This window comes from Grampus griseus (assembly GCF_964374135.1).
Source record: "Grampus griseus genome assembly, chromosome: 1".
NCBI classification, from domain to species: Eukaryota; Metazoa; Chordata; class Mammalia; order Artiodactyla; family Delphinidae; genus Grampus; species Grampus griseus.
The window spans coordinates 87,467,638-87,484,010 of record NC_139017.1 but is presented as its reverse complement, the minus strand read 5'-3'; the positions used below and the strand labels follow the sequence as shown (position 1 = coordinate 87,484,010).

At 51.3% G+C, this 16,373-nt stretch overlaps 1 protein-coding gene across 3 annotated transcripts; it reads left to right on the top strand.

The window, feature by feature from the left end:
* Nucleotides 1–235: 235 nt before the first annotated feature.
* Nucleotides 236–16,331, top strand: SYPL2 (synaptophysin like 2). 3 transcript variants are annotated; one of them, XM_082650389.1, is made up of 6 exons: nucleotides 236–506; nucleotides 667–741; nucleotides 7,920–8,044; nucleotides 9,105–9,306; nucleotides 10,246–10,437; nucleotides 11,809–16,331. In XM_082650389.1, exons 1-6 carry the CDS (start codon nucleotides 453–455, stop codon nucleotides 11,953–11,955), a joined length of 795 nt encoding a protein of 264 aa, XP_082506515.1. In that variant the 5' UTR covers nucleotides 236–452; the 3' UTR covers nucleotides 11,956–16,331. The 3 variants fall into 3 exon arrangements, with proteins under 3 accessions (XP_082506515.1, XP_082506516.1, XP_082506517.1); XM_082650390.1 differs by lacking the exons at nucleotides 236–506; nucleotides 667–741 and adding an exon at nucleotides 1,712–2,322; XM_082650391.1 differs by lacking the exons at nucleotides 236–506; nucleotides 667–741 and adding an exon at nucleotides 4,954–6,125.
* The last annotated feature ends 42 nt before the right edge of the window (nucleotides 16,332–16,373 follow it).

The window sequence follows — 16,373 nt, the reverse complement described above, 5'->3', positions numbered from 1 at the left end:
GGCTACGGGTCGGGGCAGCTGTGATGTCTCGCTTGGGACTGGCCCTGGAGGCTCCTGGCAAGGAACCTGAGCCCCCTCGCGGCCGAACTGCCCGCAGAGGCCACAGGTCCCTTTAAGGCATCCTGCGGGCAGGGACCCGGGAGCTAAGGGGGCGGGAGGAGGGTTCTCAAGCGCACGCCACGTGACTCTATTGCCAAGTTCGTTCGCGAGTTTGACAGAAGTTTGAATTGGACTCGGGGGTTTTCTGCAGCCGGCGGGGTAGAGCGGCGGCTGCGGCCTCGGCGAGCGCGAGCACCAGCGCCCCCGCGACCCACCCAGCCAGACTGGATCCCGGGCCGCCGACGGCCGCTCGCGCTTCGGTACAGCTCGCTTCCCCCGCCGCGGGTCAGCAGCCCCGAGCCCCACCGCGGTCCCCGCGGACCGCGCGCGCGCCCCAGCCCCGCCGCGCCAGCATGTCCTCGACGGAGAGCTCCAGTCGCACGGCGGACAAGTCGCCGCGCCAGCAGGTACTCCCTGCACGCCCCTAGGGCTCTCTCGCCGCCCCTTCTCCACCTGGGTGTCGGGCCGACCCTTATTCTGCCCTCTCTCCCGGGTGTGAGTGGGAGGAAGAGGGCCAGCGCTTTCCTGGGTCCCCCACCGCCCTGACCCCGAGCCCTGTCTCCGCAGGTGGACCGCCTGCTCGTGGGGCTGCGCTGGAGGCGGCTGGAGGAGCCGCTGGGCTTCATCAAAGTTCTCCAGTGGGTGAGTCGCTGCCCTAGACGAGGGCTATTTCGGGAGCCTGGGCTGTGACGCTGACCCGAGCAATGTGGCCGAAGTGGGGGGCGGGGAGGTGCTGAGGCCGGTCCCGAAGGAAGGGTGGGGGGCGGTGACAGGTGGGCGGGGGAGGGGCGGGCTGGGGCTGCTTCTCCAGCACTTGGTGGCAGGAGGGTGAGGAACGAAGCACGCGGAGCCCCGGATTCGGTCCTTCTATGTGCAAGGAGTCTTTGCCCAGGGCGCTCACATTTCACCCGGGCGAGAGGACCCGGGTGTAACCTTTCCAGAACTCTGATCCTGCACATACCACTCCTCGGTGGCGGGAGGGGCGAAGAGGACAAGTGGGAATGAGGAGAGCTGCAGAGGGCAAAGGACGGAAGGAGGCAGGCGATGGAAACCATCCTGTCTCCAAACCCACCAGGACCTGACTGATCCTGGAGGTGGATTCATGGGACAGGGTCCTGGCTGGCAGCTGTTTTGTTGAGGTCACTAGAGTAATCTGTGTTCCTGTAACTGCGTGAGGGAGTGGATGAATGAATGAATGGAGTTCATGGCTCTAGGATTACATAAAAGAAAAAATAGTAAGACAGAATAAAAATCAGCCAAAATGTGGCTTGTAGAATAAGATAGAATATTGAGCTAGAAGGCTGGGGCCCTGGGTTCTAGACCTGGACCTGCCTTTTCTACTTACTTGACCCTGGACAATTCTCTTCTTTGGACTTCAGTTTCCATATTAATCAAATGTTCAGACCATCCCTAGGGTCCCTTTCTGCTCTAAATGGGTTGGCATGCTAGAACATTGCCCTTGGGTTAGACTTATCCTGTGACCTTGAAGAAATCATTTGCCCAGGGCCTCAGTTTCCCCTGCAGTGGTATAGGGGAAATACCATCTTCTCCTGCCTCACTGGTACTTTGAGACATTAGCATGTTCTCTGTCCTTCGTGGTGCCCAAGGCCTCCTGGGTATAAATTAGGAATGTGGACAGGTGCAGTCGCTCTTTCAAATCATAAAGACTTTTCGAGAGCAGTTATTGCACTGTCACAGAAGAGATTTAAGTTAGACAATCCACACACCAAATGGTGTGTGAAAAACTTAATTAATGTGCTTTCAGCACAGAATTCAGCTAGGGAATAAGTTACCATTAATACTGAGGAGGATTGAGTTCTAAGGGGCTTTTAACTCATTGGAGACAGGAGTTAGCACTGTGTCGCTGATTCTTAAATCATCCTTTGGACGAGAATCATCAGATCTGGAATTCGGGGGCAATAGTGCATTTGGGGTTACCTCTGGATATCTGAGACCCTGACTGGGGCTACAGGCCATCATGCGGAGCTCCCAAGTGCAAACTCTGGGACCTGTTGGGGACTTTCCACTCTCTCTACTGCCTCAAGAGCGGTTGGAACTACTGCTGACTGAGCTCTTTCACCTCCCCCCCACTTCCGTGCCATGAGCCACCACTTGAGTACTTGAGGGGGCCGTAGAAGAATGATATTAAGACTCTGTGTGTCTACCATCCAGAAGTAGGGATCCATTATGAGTGGTCCAGAGGAGCAGAACCAGAAATGTAAGGTACGATTTTATCATTAAACTAGACAAATGGATCTAAGGGAAATTTGAGAAAGGCTGTCAAGGGATGAGGGAAACAATGAGGTTGTTAGACCATGGAATCATCCTCCATGGGAGGGATTCTGAAAAGCTTCCTTCTTTAACCTTTCTACCCTTTTCCCAACCCTCCCCCAACCAATACCCACAACATTTCTATAAGGCTGCACAAAGCAATGCCTAGTCTCCTCCCACAGTCAGTTCTGATCCCTAAGAATTAAGACCTGTTTGACTTTTTTTTTTTTTTTTTTTTTTTTTTTGTGGTACGCGGGCCTCTCACTGTCATGACCTCTCCCGTTGCGGAGCACAGGCTCTGGACGCGCAGGCTCAGCGGCCATGGCTCACAGGCCCAGCCGCTCTGCGGCACGTGGGATATTCCCGGACCGGGGCACGAACCCGTGTCTCCTGCATCGGCAGGCGGACTCTCAACCACTGCGCCACCAGGGAAGCCCCCTGTTTGACTTGTTAAGATCCTCAGCTTCTTAGAGAGGAAGTTATGCCTTTCTCTCGTAATACTCAATCCAAGAGTCCAGGGCTAGGCTCTGCACTCAGCCTTCATTCGAAGGGTAGCATCATAAAGAGACATGATTTGCTTTTACTGCCATCCTGGTAGCCTGAATTCAGAGTGAGTTTCACTTGCTCTGAGTCTCTGCAGGTGAACACAGGAACCAGCACCAGGAACCAGCACCAAAATGACAGTGAAAATGTCGTCTGGGACTTTTTGCATATTTCCTGCTTGGAGGGATCAAATACTCCGGTCTGGAAAAGGGGGGAAAAAACCACAGACGAACCTGCAGTTATTGTAATGATAATTGAAAACTTTGTTGTCACTATTACAAAAAGCAAAGGTTTTACTGGAATCCTGGTGAAATAAAAGTAATGTTATTCTTTTATTAGTGAGGAGCTTAGCTTGGGGTATCTCCTTAAAATTTAAAGATTAACTAATCTCACCTCAATTGCAGTTCTGGGGTCTCACTAAGTCTACACTAAGCTAGGAAAATAACATAGGCATATACCAATTATTGGAGAACTAGTTTTCCTCTGCTTTCTAGCTATGGAACCTAGGGTAAGTGATGAAATCTTCATGGGTCTCAGTTTCTTATCTGTAGATGAGGGTAAGATCTATCTCATGAGCTCACTGGGAGGATTACAGGAGCTAATATCTGTAAAGCATTGGAGCATTCAGGAAGACCATGGTGAGCCTGGCAGTCCAGGAGGTATTCAGCAAGTGTTTGTTCCCAAACCTCTCCTTCTCCCTAACTTTCCCCCTTATGCAGACTGTCAGCTAGACTTGTCCTTTGGTGAGATTATTCAGATGTCACTGCCAAATCCTCACTTTGAGGGTAAGGTACGAATCTCCTGGATTACTCAGTTACTGTATCGATAATGTCACGTTACCTTTAACTTGTGCCCTTGATCAGTAGTTCACCTTTGAGGTGCCAAGGTCACTTATTTGGCCCTGGGGTCTCTGTAATGAAAATAAGGTATTTCTGTAAATGTGGGGAGTTCGAAAGTACACCATCAGAGTCCATAAAAACCAGTGAGATGATTGTGGGAATGATTGTGGGGATGATTGTGGGAATAGGATTTGGGGAGAACTTGTCTTTCTTGTGCCCTGCACTAAGTGGAAATGTTAGTGTTCTCAGGACTGACAAAGGATTATCACCAAAAAGCAAGTCAGCACCAAAGTGGAGCCTCATCCTTAAAGTAGCAAGGTTATTCTGACATCTTTCCAAAAGAGATGCAGAGGGCTTCCCTGGTGGCGCAGTGGTTAAGAATCCGCCTGCCAATGCAGGGGACACGGGTTCGAGCCCTGGTCCAGGAAGATCCCACATGCCGTGGAGCAACTAAGCCCGTGCGCCACAACTACTGAGCCTTCTCTCTAGAGCCCATGTACCACAACTGCTGAAGCCCGCGTGCCTAGAGCCTGTGCTCCACAACAAGAGAAGCCACTACAATGAGAAGCCCGTGCACCGCAACAAAGAGTAGTCCTGCAACTAGAGAAAGCCCGGGCACAGCAACAAAGACCCAATGCAGCCAAAAATAAAATAAATAAATTTATTTAAAAAAAAGAGAGAGATGCAGAGGGAGGAGGGGAAGGGGGAAGAGGAAGAGGAGGAGGAGGAAGAGGGGTAGGAGGGTGGCAGTGTATGACCACTGCTGTTCCCAGCAATGCAGGTCCATGAGGAGGAAGGCTGGTTGGTACCAGAGCTCTGGAGTTGCCCCTTGTCTTAGGGTCTCCATGTCTTTGTGGCTCCTGTTCTTTATGACCAGCTTGTTTGGCTCAGAGCCTTGTGCTTGGTGACAGGGGGGGTTTCTGTTCTTCCCCACTCTTCCCTGTGGCTCAGTCACCTGGCACAGTTAAGGAAGAAAGTATATCTGATACAGAAAGGTAGAGGAGGCTGGGAAAGCGTGTCTTTCTCTGCTCCTGCATCCCAGGTGCAGAGCTACTTCCTCTCTCTTTGCAATCCTCCCTGCACACGGTAGAGATCTTTTTCAGCCTTTATAACTCTGTGATGCAGGGTTCTGTTTTGGTTTTTATTTGAGCATGACTCTCTCCTTTCTGGATGCAAACTCTTGAGAGCAGGCACCAGGTCTTATTCAACTTAGATTCTGCAGCACCTGGCACAAAGTAGATGCTCGATAACTCTTTGTTGATTAATGAATGGGTGATGTAGAAAGAGCACAGAACCGGGAATCAGGAGTTGTGAATTCTAAGCCTGGCTCTCACATTGGCTAAATGTGACCTTGGGGAAGTCACTTAATCTTTTGGGACTTCAGTTTCCACCTCTATGAAATGAGACTATTGTGCTTGATAATCTCTGAGATCCTTTTTGCTCTGTGAACCTGTGAGATTTTGCTGAGATTCCTCCATCCGTTCACTTGCATAGCCAACTGTCATCTGACACCATCTGACTGTGTTATGTTCAAATTTAATCATATATTCTGGTTAATAAAGTTATATAAGGTGTTTAGAGGCTCCTGACTTTCAAAGAATCAGAATAGAAGAGAATACAGTTAATACTAAAGTTACTATGGGTATATTTTGCCCAGAGAGGAATCGTAAAGGAGGGTTCAGGATTTTCAGAACCTCAAGGTTGTCATCTGGCCATAGCAGAACTTCCCGCAATGATGGAAAAGCTCTATAATCTGTGTTGTCCAGTATGGAACCTGCTAGTCACATGTGCCTAGGGAGCACTTGAAATGTGGCCAGTGTGTCTGAGCAACTGAATTTTAAGTGTTATTTAATTTTAATGAATTTAAATGTAAATAGCCACACTTGGCTAGTGGCTACCATTGTGGATAGTGCAGCTCTATAGTAGGCGCTCCATGAAGACAGAGGTTTTTTTTCTCTTTTGTTCACTAATAAATCATATCGCCTAGAACAATGCCTGGTACATAGTAGATGCTCAGTAAATGACATCTTTCTGTAAATGGTCAGGAGTGCCAGTCAAGAGAGTGCTAGTAAAAAGCAGGCTCCATAACTAACTGTTCATTGCCCCAAGTTAGGAGTACCTACTTTTGGGGGGAACCTATTACAGAGTCATTCACTGGCTAACTGCCAACAGTAAACATATATCCAACTGTCTGCCCTTCCCAGAATGTAACGCCTTAATTGTGTCCAGTTCTGGGCACCAGAAGATAAGAGGAACAAAGAAACTTCCAAGAGGAATCAGAGAACTGACAAGAAACAGAGCTGACAAGATTGGAGAATTCTTACGAGGACGAGCTAGAGAAGTTCCACTGTTATGCCAGGGAGGCAAATTGGAGTATGTAAAGGATAATGATGCAGAGGCTTTGAGTAACTTCTCTCCAGGCCTGTCAAGAAGATGAGCAAACAGGGCTCTATTGCAGCCTCTGTAATGTAAGTCAGATCAGGAGGTTAAGCAGGCATTGGAGAGAGGTTATACTGTCTCCTTTCCTGGACGATTTTTAAGATGGAGACAATTGTCATTTGTTTGAACTAAACCTCCTAGAAACAGAGAGGTACCCATTATGACCTTTAGAGAGGGGTCAGTGGCTCCAGCATGAAGAAGATCTGCCAGGCCAGGCGATGCAAGGTGGGGCAGTGGCACCGGACACCACCCAGGGACAGAGCGCAGCTGCTGGCAAGCCCAGCCAAGGGCACACTGAAAGCGTTACCCTCGGAGAGTGAGAGAATCATAGAGTTGGAAAAGGCATTTGGATTACCTGCTCCAAACTCCTCATTTTACAGAGGAGGAAACTGAGACTCAGAGAGCAGAATGACTTATTAGAGGTCACCCTGCCAGTTAGTGACAGGGCCAGGACCAGGACCTGGATTTCCAGACTCCTGATCCAGGGCTCTTCACTCCACAATACTATCAAGCATTAGCAAAATAATGTGAACACAACTCTATTCTATAAACACTGGATGCAGGACTGGGATGTGAATTAGCTGTCTTCTAGGTGCTTAATATCCAAGATACCAAATCGCAAAGAAACGTACAAAAAGTGAACAATTAACAGAATAAGCTCACTGCTTAATACAAATGATTATATCGTGCACAAGCCAATGGTAAGTGCACAGGAAATGAGCCCTGAACAGATAATGTGGGAGGATCAGAGACTCCAATTTCTCACCTCCTTCTAACCAAAGTGTGTATCCTCAGAAAGAAATTAGAAAATCATAGGATGAGGGAATTTCATGTCATTCAAGGCAGGAGGTTTAGTAAAATGTGATGAAAGGTGAAGAGGAAAACAATTCATGTGATCTGAAACGCCTCTGGTTCTTAACACTGAGAAATGGCAGCAGCAACGGATTATAAAGGGAAACACCACTGGGGAAAAAGCAGAGGCTGATAAGGCAAGTTGAGGATACTTTTCTCTGGGCTTGAGCCAGGACTGCCATCATCAACCCAGCCAGCACAGTTGCCAAAGGAAAGGTGCCTTTGGGGGAGAGGAGTTAGCTGGCAGTACACAGCAGCCGGGCCCCTGCCCCCTTGGCCCCTCGGAAGGCTTGGCAGAGGTTGTCCCCTCTAGCTATACCTCCACTGAGGCAGGAAGCCATTGGAAGTTAGCAAGAAGGTAATGGCAAGATTCATTGATGGCTTCAAAGGAGAAATGGAAAGAATTCCATGCACTCCTGATCTAGATTGGTGCAGGGAAATCTATTTCTAGGGTGCCTCTCCCTTGGGGAGGAAATTCAAGTCCAACTTTGAGATAGAAGTTTCCAAAGCCTAAATTGCTTTGTGTTAGTCATCATCTTAAGGAGGCTACCTGTGGTCTCCAGTGTCACATCCGATGGGGAGACCTGGAAACTGCCCATTTCTCCCTCTTCATCTCCCTCCCAGGTACCAGTCAAAGTCAACCTTATTCATTTGGCTATTTGGTCCAGCACGCTGTGCAGTGAACACAGCACCCTGAGGCTGGGAGACCAAAGGAAGCCATGGGTCCCCGGCCCGGAGGGACTTGATCAAAGGGACTCCTGGCCCTCCCCCCGCCCCCATATCTGCACCGGCTGAGAGTCAGAGGGTGGTTCTGAAGTGATAGACCTTGGCCAGCTGAGACCTTCTGACTCTCAGAGGGGCTTCACTCTCCCTCAGCTCTTTGCTATTTTCGCCTTCGGGTCCTGCGGCTCCTACAGTGGGGAAACAGGAGCAACGGTTCGCTGCAACAACGAAGCCAAGGACGTGAGCACCATCCTTGTTTCGTTCGGCTATCCCTTCAGGTGAGCAGGAGTTGATTCTGACCCCGCATAGCCTCTCTCATTGGATTGGCAGGACCTGCTTGGTCTCTTTCTCCTCCAGAAACCTAAAGACCTTTTGTTGGGTGCCACTCCAGTTTCAGATAGAATACAAGGCTCAGGTCCTTCCTGCCCTTTAGGAATTTCAGACACACTGGCCAGAGAAAAATATAAGGGAAACTCAAATAGATCCCTGTTATAATAATGTTGCAGTCCATGGATAACCAATAGCAGGTAACAACAGCTCTTACAGAAAGAACCTGTGCAGTGTGGGGTGGAGGCTTCTCGACCCTCAGCAGCCTCCTCCCTGCCTTGAAGGTAAGGAAGCTTGTCAGTACTCAGATCCTGAAGAGCTGATGGGGGATGCTCACCAGTACCACCAGAATACAAGGGGGTATACCTTGGCCGGGAGGTAGAAGACAGTACTCTTTCCTGAGTGTTTGGGAGCTTAGAGAAGGGAGAGCCCAAGTGTTCAGAGGGGAATGGGGACAGCGCTCAGCTTTTCAGAAATTTCTAGTAGCAGCAGCTAAGTTAGATTAGCTGTCTCTTGTTCATAATAGGGTATTTGTTTTTCTCTCTTGATTTTGTCCAGTGTGGTCTCATTGGGGGACCTAAATAAAGCCTGAGAATGGGTGATTCCAATCTTAACTTGGCCACTGTGGACCTGTGCTTTCCGAGGGACAGAATGAAGCTGATTTCCCTGGTGGTTTGGCTACCAGAAATAGATGAACTATATATACTGTGGTTACAATCTAAAGGGTCGTGGAGATACGTGGAAATACAGGGTCACCGTATCTGGGCAGGGTGGATGAGTGTGGGGTGGTGGCTGAGAGGGAGGTAGAGTTTGACCAGAATTCCAGGAAAATTCCTGTTCTGACTGCAAGGTTCCCTCCAGAAACTTTGCTCCCTACCTGCCCCTTTCTTGGTTCTGTAAGAGTCCTTGGGTGAGAACTAGTGCAGGACTGCTCCTGGGGCAGGGGAAGCCCACTGCCTCCACAGGGGGAGGATCGCCCTGAGCTCAGGGTGGGCTCCGTGCCACCTGCAGGTTGAACCGGGTCCAGTATGAGATGCCCCTCTGCGACGATGAATCCACCTCCAAGACCATGCATCTCATGGGGGACTTCTCTGCCCCCGCCGAGTTCTTCGTGACCCTGGGCATCTTTTCCTTCTTCTACACCATAGCTGCACTCGTCCTCTACCTGCGTTTCCACAACATCTACACGGAGAACAGGCGCTTCCCCCTGGTGGTGAGTGGGCACAGCCAGGAGGGATGGGGTGGAGGCACTGAGGAGACATACGTTTCCGGGCTGAGGACAAACATGGTGGCTTTCCTGGGTCCCTGACACCCGGATGTGAACCTCCTCAATTTCCCTGCCAGCTCTTTGCTGCTGGTCCCTTCGGGTGCTGGGGCTGCCACAGGTCCTCGGGCCAGTGGAAGGCCCATGTCCCAGGACTCTGCGTCTACCAGCCTCCCATCGTTTGCTCTACTCAAAGTAGGCACAGTAGCTTCAAGAAGCAGGCGCTGAAGTCTGATTGCTTGGGTTCAAATCCCAGCACTGTCCCTTACTAGCTGTGTGCTCTTGACAATTTCCTTAACCTCTCTAACTCTCAGTTTCCTCAACTATAAAATGGGAATAAAATAATAACTATCTAATAGTGTTTTGGAAAGATAAAGTGAACGTGCATGTAAAATATCTGGTGTATAGTTAGCCTCCATAAGTGCTAGCTATTATCAATATTATTTCCCCTTTACTTTCTCCCTATCCCAGGCATGCAAGGTGGAAAGGGTGCCTTAGGGGACCCCTTTTATCTCCTGCAGTCTGCCCTCACTCTGCCACCACTTGTAACTGAGCAGTGGTGATCAAAGGAAAGGCTGGGCGTGGGGAGAGTGTCAAGTTTAGGCCACGTGGGTTTAGGGATGACACTGACCAACAGATGCCTGGGCACATTGTTACCTGACCTCAGTTCTGAGGGCATGGGCAGGGGTAGCCCTGGCTGGCGGGATTCTCTTGGTGGCAGATTCCCTAGGATGATCTGAGTTCCCTGAAACTCTAGGTGTTTGGTAGGATAGGAAGAGGCAGCTGTCCTGAGACCCCAATATCCCAGTGCCTTATGGCAAGACGAAAAGAAGTACAGAATCATGGGGGCCTTTCTGATTGTATTTCCTGTCCCTCTGCTCCTCCCAGGACTTCTGTGTGACTGTCTCCTTCACCTTTTTCTGGCTGGTAGCTGCAGCTGCCTGGGGCAAGGGCCTGACTGACATCAAGGGGGCCACACGACCATCCAGCCTGACAGCAGCCATGTCTGTGTGCCATGGAGAGGAGGCGGTGTGCAGTGCCGGGGCCACGCCCTCCATGGGACTGGCCAACATCTCCGTGGTGAGACCTGTGGCCACTGAAGGGGTCTGGGGAAGGCAGCACACTCCCAGCTGCCCAGGCCTGTCACAGCAGGGTCTGAGAGGGACAGAGAGGGTGTCTTCACAGCTGCCCTCCCCGGCACTGGCAGCCAGTGCTTCCGCTGCACCTAATGCTGGCTGCTGGCCCCTGGCTGACCCTGAGGGACATTTGGGCAGGGGGAACCCAAGAGCCACTCAGCCTCCTGTGCCTTCCTCCTTCCGCCCTCTGCCTCCCATTTCCCTCTCTTCTCCCCACCTCCAGGCGTGCTCTTTGTGACTGCCTCTCCCTCCTCCTGCCTCTTTACAGTCTGTGTGAATGTACACACATGAGCAGGTGGAGGGGGAGCCTAGGGCTGTGACGGGGCTCAAAGCGGGGGAGGGGGGGCAGACCCAGAGTGGGTGAGAAGGGGCTTATTGTCACTCAGGCCTCCAGGCTGGAAAAGGTCTTTGGGCAGTGGTGGGTCTAGCTGGTATGCATGTATTTGGCCACCCCAGCTGTTAGAACATTGAAACATCTCCATATTAGTTGGTAAGTAGCTGAGCTTTGCAAATGCCCTCCTGTCAGCCCAGCCGCCTCAGCCCTGCCCTGAAAATGGCCTGAACCTTCCCCGGGCCCAGCAACTGAAAGGTTTAATGGCTGGCACACCAGGGAGCCTTCTAGACCTTGCTGGAACCCTGCTGATAGGTGTTAGCCCCACAGCCTTTTACTGTAAAAATGTTCACACATTCGGCAAAGTTGAAAGACTTTTACAATGAACAGCCACGCACTCATCAGCTAGACTGTACTATTAACATTTTACTAGACTTGCTTTGTCCTGTATCTATCTGCCTCTCTTCATCTATTGATCCATCTTATTTTTAATGCATTTCAAAGTTTATTGCAGACATCAGTACACTTCCCCCTAAATACTCCCTGCTGATAGGTTTTTAAATATTTTGAATAAATATTTGGATAGAGCTGGCTGGGTCGCTACCCTAGGGAAGGAGCACCTTGGACAGCTCTGGCCCCACCCACCCTGACAAGGCCTTCGGAAAACGGCCTGCGGACGCTGTGGGAAGTGCCACTAGAGCCCTTGCTCCTTACTGTGCTTTGCACGGTGCTCCACTCCAGGAGCCAGGTTCTCCTAGCGACCAAGCCACAACTTGGGTGCATGCTGTGGACAGAGTTAGACACTTTCACCAGAGAATCCCTTAGTGGGTGGTGGCCTTAAACCCTGACTCTACATCCAGTTCTCTTTTAGTCTTTCTAGCCCTCTGCACCTCCCCCTCCCCCCAACACACAGGTACTCCCCCTCCCTGTTCCCAGGATGCCCTCCTATTCTCATAAGCCATCCTCCCCCTGATGTCTTTGCAGCTCTTTGGCTTTATCAGCTTCTTCCTGTGGGCCGGGAACTGTTGGTTTGTGTTCAAGGAGACCCCATGGCACGGGCAGGGCCAGGACCAGGGCCAGGGCGCCGGCCAGGAGAGCGCAGCTGAGCAGGGAGCGGTGGAGAAGCAGTAAGCGGCCCCCACCCGGCTACTCCCGAACAGGACAGCGCCTCTTCAACCGCCTCTGGCTTCCAGGACCTCCTCTTCTTCCTCCCCCAACTCCCCTCCCCCATTATTCTGGGCTCTGAGCTTTGAGACGTCTTCACTGGATGGGCAGGCATCAGCTGTCGGAAACCTGGGCAGCCCTCCCAGTGGCTTCCTATCCCTCCTCTTGCTGGAGCCCCGGATGGCAGGAGCTCAGTGCTTCTTATCTACTGCCTGGACCCAGGCATCTTACTTGGGGTCTTACGTGTACCCTCACAGCCTTTGAGAACCAGCCTCTGCTACAGGCAAAGGTTGGGGTCAGGAGACCTGAGACTGGTTCCTAGCTGCCACTTCTATCAGTCTGTCCAGCGTCAATAAAAGTGGGGGGAGAGGAAATTGGCTGGCAGCCTTCTCCCTGCCCCCTTGCATGGAGGGGCCACCAGTGGTTTAGTGACCCCTCTTCAATGGCTGTCACCAGGGCCCCGTGTCTGCGCTGACCTCCAATCCGCCTGAGCTCAGTATGCTCCCCACCCTCTCCTCTGCCTCCTCTGGCCTCTGTTTGCCCACAGAGCCCATCACGTGGGAACCCAGGAGGCAGACTAGCCTAGAAAACAGCCTTTCAGAGGGTCCCAAGTAGGCTGAGACTTGGTGGGGAGCAGATAAATTGCAACTGAGTTGCAACTTAAACAGAAGCCAGAAAACTTGCTGGGGAATAAGTTTTTTTAAAATTCCCTTAGTCCTTCCACCCCTCCAGGCTGGGGCACTTCCACCAACACTCTAAACTCATACTTGCCCTAGAAACTCCTTACCTTCCTCCCTGTCCTCCTACTTGGGCTTGGTCTCACACTTGGGACACAAGATGAGGGGTCTAGGAGCATCTCCATTTCAGCCCTCCCCGCCTCCCACCTCTCTGTTCCTCTCCCTTCCCCAGCCTCTTGGGTCTGAGGCATTCAAGATCCTTTTCAAAGTCTGTCCAGGCCTTCCTTTCATTCCTGTAGGGCCAGATAGGGGCTCTGAAAGGGTAATAAAGGACCATCATGAGTCTAAGTTGCCCCAGAGCCCCAGGACATGGATGGATGGGCCCATTTCTTCCTCACTCTCTGCTCGTTTTTTTCCCCGCCCTGCTCCTTCTCTGGCCCGTTTCATACTTCCCCTTCTCACCTTTATGAAAGAACATGCCCTCTCCCTTTGCCCGCCATTCCTCCCCTGCTTCCGCATCTGTTCCAAGCTCTGTCCCCCTACACACCCACCCCAGTCCAGGGCAGGCTGATGCTCTTGGTGCTTCTTCACTTCGGGACCCAGTTCCATATTTGTCTTTGGTGTGTTTCCCCTTCCTGACACCTCCTCAGTCCCTCTGCGGACCCCAGGGCCCAAGAGTCAGTGCTGACTGGATAAGGGCCATCTGTCTCCCATCCAGCTCAAAACATTTCAGTCTGCCCTGGCCATATGGCTGCCCAGGGAAGAAGGAAGAAGGCAGAATCCAGCCATTTTCCAATCCAGTGCCAATTAGCCCAGATGTCATCCCAAAGGTAAATGTGCCCTGTGCCAGTCTCTCCTCAGGACTGAGTCAACCCCTCCAACCTCCTCACCTTCCTCAGCACCCTCCATTGTAATGTGTGCATTACTGGGGTACCTAGGCGGCAGGACCTTTGACTTCGGGCCAATCATTTCTTCTTTGGGTCAGTTTCCCCACTTGACAGGGGAGTGTGAGGTTTACATCTTCAAATGCTCCAGAGTCCTTCAGTGAAAAATTAGGTGTTTTGTTTTGTTTTTTAGATTTGGGGGAAGGCATTTGAGGAGGGAAGGTAAGAGATGGGGATAAGGGTGTTTCTAAGTCTGAACCTCTCTGTCCTGAGCTGTCCCCATGATTACTCAAGGACAAGGGGAGACAGTTTTGCCCACAGCTATAGAGACACAGAGAACAAAGGGATGACCTTCAGTTTTCTTCAAGCTGGCCCCTGTGAGGGTCTGTGAGCAGCTTCTACTGGAACTCTGTTTGGATTCTGTGTACGTATTTGTAATTTATCTGAAATGTGATGGATAAAGTGTTCTCATTTGGGGGCCTAAGTTACTAATTGGCCCTTCAGCTAGGGAAAGGGGGTGGGTGGGTATGCACTCCTGCCAAGGACTCCTAGCCCAGAACTCTCCCTAGAGCAGAGAAGGCTCTTTCTCCTCTTCAAGAGGCTGGCTTGTTCTCAGCCTGAAGAGCCTTGATTTAGGCTATGGCCTCTCTCTCCATAGCCACCCTAAGAGGAAAGGCTACTTCACCTCATTACCTTCAGAGGGCTGGGCTGGGTCAAATGCTGAGTGCGCGTCTGTCCTCATAGGACTCATGTCCCCTCCAACTAGGGCTGGCATCGCCACTTTGCCTAGTGGGTCCTGAGATAGAAGGTGCTGGTTTCTCCAGTTGCCACAGGAGGCCAACAGGCAGGGCACTTGCCCTTTGCCCTAGTAAACTCTGACCCTGCCAAGGTGCCCACCTAGGACCTTTCTTGAACATGAGTTCCCTCCACTATCATGGTCATAGGTATCCTTCTTCTGGGATTGAAGATCAGGGGTGGGGGGAGAATGTTGCATGTTGTTTTCTGGTGCTTGTTATTATACATTTGAATAAACAGTGCTTCAAGCATTTGCTATGAAGGAGCCAAGAATGTAGCCCTTCTGGGGACCTTTTTCCTCCTCCTCCCCTTGCTTTAAGTTCTTGGACAAATATCAGCACTTCCGCCAAAACATCATTCCGCTCCTCTCCACTCTGCACTCCCAGCGATAGAGTCTGCAGGCTGAGGAGCTGTTCCTGGCGGACCCCAGTCTGGCAACATCTCCTCTTCTGGTGGCACCAATTAGTCCAAAGTAACTGAGACTCATTAGTAAATTTAGAGCAAACTCAGAAGGCGAGAGATATTGGCTTCCACAATGCTGTTTCCACTTACTCTCCTACCATCTGTGACCTAGACAGGCTTCCTGTCAGGAGTTGAGGGCCACGTGCTTTGCCCTTTTAACTATAAAGGTTCTTGCTGAACAGACTTGCACCTCTATGCCCCTTCTGACAAACAGTCACAGGCTACATTTACATTCCCTAGAAAAATACACTTGGGCACAATATTACGTTCAATGTCACCAGTTTCCCACTCCCCTTAGGAATCATCCATGGTTCTCAGGTTAAGAATCTCTACCCTCAGAGATTATCCTTGAAGTACTTAAACCTTCCCTGGGTGAAAATGAGACAGTCTGAGGTCTTGAAGTCACAGACCTTGACTTATTTGCCTCCAGTTTGGTTTCCCCTTAGATGAAAGAATGAATATATGTGGTGAGGTGTAAGGGGTTGAGGAGGGAAAAGAGAATTAGTATCTCTTTTCTGATGTGATGGGGTGGGGGGCAGGCTTTTGTCTCTTGATTATGTGAGGGTGGGAGGGAATGTTATCAGCTGAGAAAAGAGAAAGAGGTGGATGATTAAGGTGTTTTCCAGGCCTTAGCAAGGAAAATGACAGATCTGATGAGAAATCTCCTTGTGCCCAGGCTCTGGTAGCAGCCCTGCCAGCAGAGAAAATATTCGTTAGAAAAAGAAGCCAAAGGGATGGATGGAGTCAGGGTCCAGCCAGGGTTTGGAAAGAGGCGGTACAGGGTATCGATCGCAGTGCTCATGAGGAGAGAGACGGATCAGCAGAGATGCTGCAAACACCAGCAGCCTCGGGGCCACCCCAGTTCCGGGGCTGGCTCTGGCTCGGAGATAGCCTTCTGTCATCCTGACAGGTGATCCCGGTCAGCTCAGCTAGGTCCTCCCAAACCCAGACAACGCCACTTCAACCCTCTCCTCTGCGTCAGGGCAGCGTGGGTTTGCCACACAGGAGGCACAACCCGAGAGTTGAGGACCCTCCCCCCACTCCAACCCCTGTGTCCTTCAGCACATCCTACAGACCCCCTCCCTTTGCCCTTCTGATTCACAGCGCCCACCTCCCTGCACCTACCGCATTCGATCTACGGGGAAGCGAAGTCGCTTCGTGGCCGCCAGCCCGGGAATGGGCGCCAGCCAGCTGGCGGAGGCACGGTTTAAAGGGGCATCTTGGGCAGAGAGAGGTTTGGGACTGGGGTTTGTGTGCAGCGAACTTAAGAGAGTGGGCTGGTAGCACAAAGAATGGGTTCACAACGGTTAGGAGCAGAGGTCCTGGGGCTTTGGTCTCTTTTTCCTCCGCAATTGTGCATTTTGGAGGGGCTCTCTCGTCAAGCTCAGTAGACAACCTCACCACCTCTAAGCCTACGTTTCCCAGAAGGCTATGCGGCAGGGAGAGTGAGGGGAAGGCAACCAGTGCTGCGCTTGCGCAAAGAGTGAGCTGGAAAGGTGGGAGGGAGAGGGGAGGCGTGCCCGCGGCAGGGATGGGGGGAGGGGGCCGCGCAGCGGCGGCGCCGGGG

Bases quoted from the DNA above. Each gene is read 5' to 3' on its own strand.
- SYPL2 (XM_082650389.1), top strand. From the start codon at position 453: ATGTCCTCGACGGAGAGCTCCAGTCGCACGGCGGACAAGTCGCCGCGC. The intron at 742-7,919 runs GTGAGTCGCTGC...ACTCTCCCTCAG, and splicing joins TCATCAAAGTTCTCCAGTGG to CTCTTTGCTATTTTCGCCTT. The intron at 9,307-10,245 runs GTGAGTGGGCAC...TGCTCCTCCCAG, and splicing joins ACAGGCGCTTCCCCCTGGTG to GACTTCTGTGTGACTGTCTC.